The sequence below is a fragment of the Poecilia reticulata genome, linkage group LG6 (genome assembly GCF_000633615.1).
Source record: "Poecilia reticulata strain Guanapo linkage group LG6, Guppy_female_1.0+MT, whole genome shotgun sequence".
Taxonomy (NCBI): Eukaryota; Metazoa; Chordata; class Actinopteri; order Cyprinodontiformes; family Poeciliidae; genus Poecilia; species Poecilia reticulata.
Window position 1 is genome coordinate 31129242 of NC_024336.1, and position 4371 is coordinate 31133612.

General features: G+C 50.0%; 1 protein-coding gene across 2 annotated transcripts in view; it reads left to right on the forward strand.

The window, feature by feature from the left end:
* plcg2 (phospholipase C, gamma 2) overlaps positions 1-4371 on the forward strand; it is a 24711-nt gene that overhangs the window by 17030 nt on the left and 3310 nt on the right. For both annotated transcript variants that reach the window (XM_008412702.2, XM_008412701.2), the window contains exons 24-30: positions 276-348; positions 575-747; positions 1952-2054; positions 3254-3457; positions 3765-3904; positions 3979-4087; positions 4158-4325. In XM_008412702.2, coding sequence (XP_008410924.1) covers positions 276-348; positions 575-747; positions 1952-2054; positions 3254-3457; positions 3765-3904; positions 3979-4087; positions 4158-4325 — 970 coding nt within the window. The remainder of the gene's footprint in view (positions 1-275; positions 349-574; positions 748-1951; positions 2055-3253; positions 3458-3764; positions 3905-3978; positions 4088-4157; positions 4326-4371) is intronic.

Consider the following 4371-nt stretch of genomic DNA (forward strand, 5'->3'; position numbering starts at 1 on the left):
AGGCGCCATGTGGCCGTTGCCTCTGAGGCGCCATGTCGTCGTCGCCTCTGAGGCGCCATATTGCCGTGGCCTCTGAGGCGCCATGTCACCGTCGCCTCCGAGGCGCCATGTCGCGGTGGCCTCTGAGGCGTCATGTGGCCGTTGCCTCTGAGGCGCCATGTCGTCGTCGCCTCTGAGGCGCCATGTGGCCGTTGCCTCTGAGGCGCCATGTCACCGTCGCCTCTGATTTGTTGCCATGTCCATAATCACTGAACACGTTGTGATGTGACCCACAGGAGATGGAAGACAACCCTCTGGGGGAACTCTGTAAGGGAATTGTGGAGATCTCCATGTACAACATCCAGAACAGTAAGTGACCTTTGACTTTGTTTAGCTTCTGATGAAACGTGAAGGCAGAAGGATCCACATGGAGTTCAGTCAGAAGGTCATCCGCTCAGTGAATAAGATCGACTTTATTGAGTTGAATGTTTTGGTGACCTTCGCCTAATAACGGTAGGCAAAGTATTCATGCGCTCTGACGGAGGCGAGCTTCCTGTCCAGCAGGTCAGCAGTCTGTCCGTCTGTCTGTCTGCAGTGAAGAATGGTAAATACGGGAAGTCGCATGTCCTGACGCTGCAGCACAAGGAGCAGGACAGCGTGCAGTTCGACCTGTCCGCCGGGTCGCTGGAGGAGCTGTTCGAGTGGTACCAGGTGGCCTGGGACGTGACCCAGAGGGAGATGAGCAAGCAGTACCACCGGGAGCAGGAGGTGAGGATATCGCCATGAATCGGGCTGCAGACGCTGAGGACTCTCCAGCTGCAGCAACAACTGCTGCAGTTCTTCCTTCACACGGCCAGAACTTCACCAGAACAGAAAACAAAGCACTAGGGAAACTCTTCATCTCTCATGGTCACCGCGTCATCGCACGCTGTGACCAAAGTCTGCTATTTGGTGATGACGTTCAAGAACGACCCGATTCTTCTGAACGTTTCTTTATAAAGATAGATAGGACTGGAGACTCACTGATAGCCGTTCTTTGTTTCTGCTATGCTCTGCGCACACTGCAGTAGCTATTATTGTTCTATTTTATTAAAAATATACATATTTAATCATCAAGTAAATGAACAGAGCGCATGCTCATTGCTCTTTGATCATTTTGGTCACCTGGTTTCATGCAGGAGGAGACAGAGCGACAACAGTAACGGTTCTCCTGATTGGTTGCTGGTCGCTCCTCAGTGTTCATAGTTTATGTTGCTTACTGTTAGTGCATTGTTGCCATAGTTACTGTGTTTAATGGAGCAGACAGTGGTGGTTTCTGGCATCGGCCATATGAGCAACCATCCAGGGCGTTATCTTCTTAGGGGCGACATGAGTTGATAATTACACCTTATTTCAGCTCTACGTATTTAATATTTAGTTGTTTTGTGGATCTTTCAGATCAATTTGAGAAGCAATTTTGATCATGTTTCACATTTTATTGAGTCATGTAGCGCGGCGCCGGTCTTGGTCTTGACTACAGCACTATAATGAGGATTAGGATTCTTACATGAATCGGCTTGTTTGGTTCAACTCTACAAAGTCCTGGTATTCACAAAATGATACAAAGACTAAGAAGCACAACGATAAAAGCTTCTGGGTCCGTCATCCAGTCCAGAACCAAACCGATGCCAGCAGGCTTCCTACAGTTATTTAGTCTGCAGATGCTGAAACCTGAGAGCGAAATGGTTTAGGGGTGTTTAGACAGGAAGTTTGTGCCAAACCTTTAGTTTCATTTGTGAAGATGAAAGTGAAAAAGACAAATAATAAAAATAAAGCAGATTTTATTGACACATTTAGACTGAAACAGAAAATCATGAGAGGAAGAAAGTTTGTTGTTTCCGTGAGAAAGTCTCAGACTAGAGCTGCAAACAGTGGTGGTGTGATGGCGTGACTGTACAAACAGGAAGTGGTTGTTCTTTCTGTCCAAACTCAGATGAAACAACAGGAGGAAGTGGAAAAGAAAGCGGAGGTTGCCATGGAGATGTCTGATCTGGTGGTCTACTGCCAGCCTCGCAGCAAGGAGAAAGACCGCTTCGGTAAGCGCGCCCTTCGCATCAGCTGGACGGGTCGCAGATCCAAACGGGTCACAGAACCAAACGGGTCACAGAACCAACAGCGTAACAGAACCAAACGGGTCACAGAACCAACAGCGTAACAGAACCAAACGGGTCGCAGATCCAAACGGGTCACAGAACCAAACGGGTCACAGAACCAAACGCTCCAGATGGTGTCGCTCCCTCCGCACGGAGCTGCTGCGCTCTGATGCCTTACCAAGGTGAGAAACCAACAGGATGTGATCAACGGGAAACAAAGTGGCGGCCAGACAACTTCCTGACTGCTGCGACTCCAAACCTCAAAGTGTCAGCAGAGGCTCATAGTGGAAAATATACAAATAGCTGCTAGGCCAGTGTTTCTCAACCTTTTTCGGGGCAGCGCCCCCCAGCCTTTATCCAGGTCCCTCACCGCCCCCCACCAAAGAATTTGTAGGCTACTTGAACTGACTATTATTTTATCATTAATGTTACTATCACTATTGTAGATGTTTTGAATCGGCGCACCGATTATGTTTTCCGGACACTTCAGCGCCTTACGCTCCTTCACCTCGCGCACATAACGGGGTAAATGTAGCGAGTTTTGCCCTAAACGTATCGGCGTCTGGAGGGAGGAGGCGGGGGGGGGGGGCGAGCGTATGTTTCTACTCTCCTTCGTGGGGGGCGCCGATTTATGTTTTCGCATCCACCTGAATAATGTGTAGTTGCGCCCCTGCCCATGGCACTTCAACAATATTATTTTACCTTTTATCTGGAAATAGTGTCTGTTTATTCTTGCCATACAGTCCTCTGTATTAATTATTGCTCTAAACGTCTTGCCATACCAGTTTATTCCTTAGTTTATTCTTGCATTTTGTTCTTCATTTATTTCCATTTAGTTTCCTTTAATTAGTATTATCCTCTCCTGGTTTATTGCTATGTCCACTTTAGTTTCTGTCCTGTTGCTACATTTATTTGATCGTTTATTGACCATCAGTAATCTTCACTCATCACCTGCTGCGCCTCCTAATCATCATGTGTTTCACATCATGTGTTCATTTTTCACTGTTCAGCGTCGGATTCTCTGTTTTTCTGGGGTACCGCCCACGTTGAGAACCGCTATGAGCATTTTCCTGCTGTTCAACGGGTCAGCTTCCTCTGACCTCCTATGACCCTCTGACCTTCTGACCCCTCTCTCTCTGCAGACAGCTACAGCTATAAGGAGGTTCGCTCCTTCATGGAAAACAAGATTCCAGGGAAGAGCCGCACCAAGGACTTCCTGTGCTACAACCGCAAAGCTCTGAGTCGGATCTACCCCAAAAACCAACGGGTGGAGTCCTCCAACTTTGACCCCTACCCACTGTGGGCAGTGGGCTGCCATATGGTGGCGCTCAACTACCAGACCGCAGGTATGGAACCAGGCAGGCGACCCTCGGGTCAGCCGAGTTGTCTCCATGGGGACGGATCCTAGAGGAGGAGAATGGATCTGTTCTAGGGTCGGATGTAGGGGTCAGAGGGGTCAGGGTAGTAAAGTCATAAAGCATCTCCAGAGAACGATGACTGGACCTGATTTTATTTTTCTGTCGGGTGAAGCTGTAGATGATCTACAGCTTTTTGTGTTTTCAGCTTCAGATCAGTTCAGAGACCTGCAGGCCGACTTTCTCAGACAAGCTTCATTCTTGCGTTTGACCGTGAAGCTGATTGTTGTCTTGCCAGATAAATGCACCCAGCTGAACAGCGCCCTCTTCAGCCTGAACGGGAACAGCGGCTACGTGCTGCAGCCTGAGATGATGCGCTCCGACGGCTACGACCCGCATCAGGAGAAGAAGAAAGTCAAGTACAGCATCAGAGTCAAGGTAGCGTTCACCTGGATCCTAATTGGTTCCAGTCGGATGGTCAGTGGATCCTGATTGGTTGTTTTGTCCCCCAGGTGATTGCTGCCAGACACCTGCCCAAGCCGGGCCGCAGCATTGTCAGCCCGTTCGTGGAGGTGGAGCTGTGCGGACACTCAGAGGACAAGTTCAAGACCATCGTCTACCGTGAGTCTGACGCGCTGCGAGACCGAGGCGGCGGTCTGCTGCGCGTCTCTAACCTGTCCGCTGGCTGCAGGTGACAATGGCCTGAACCCGGTATGGAAAGCGCCGGCGGAGCCGGTGGAGTTCAGTGTGTTCGAGCCGGAGCTCAGCTTTCTGCGCTTCGTGGTCAACGAGGAGGACATGTTCTCCGACCCCAACTTCCTGGCCCAGGCCACATTTCCTGTCAAAGGCATCCGCTCAGGTGGGACCTCAGCATGCTGCATGGTGGCTGCATGGTGGCTGCAGGG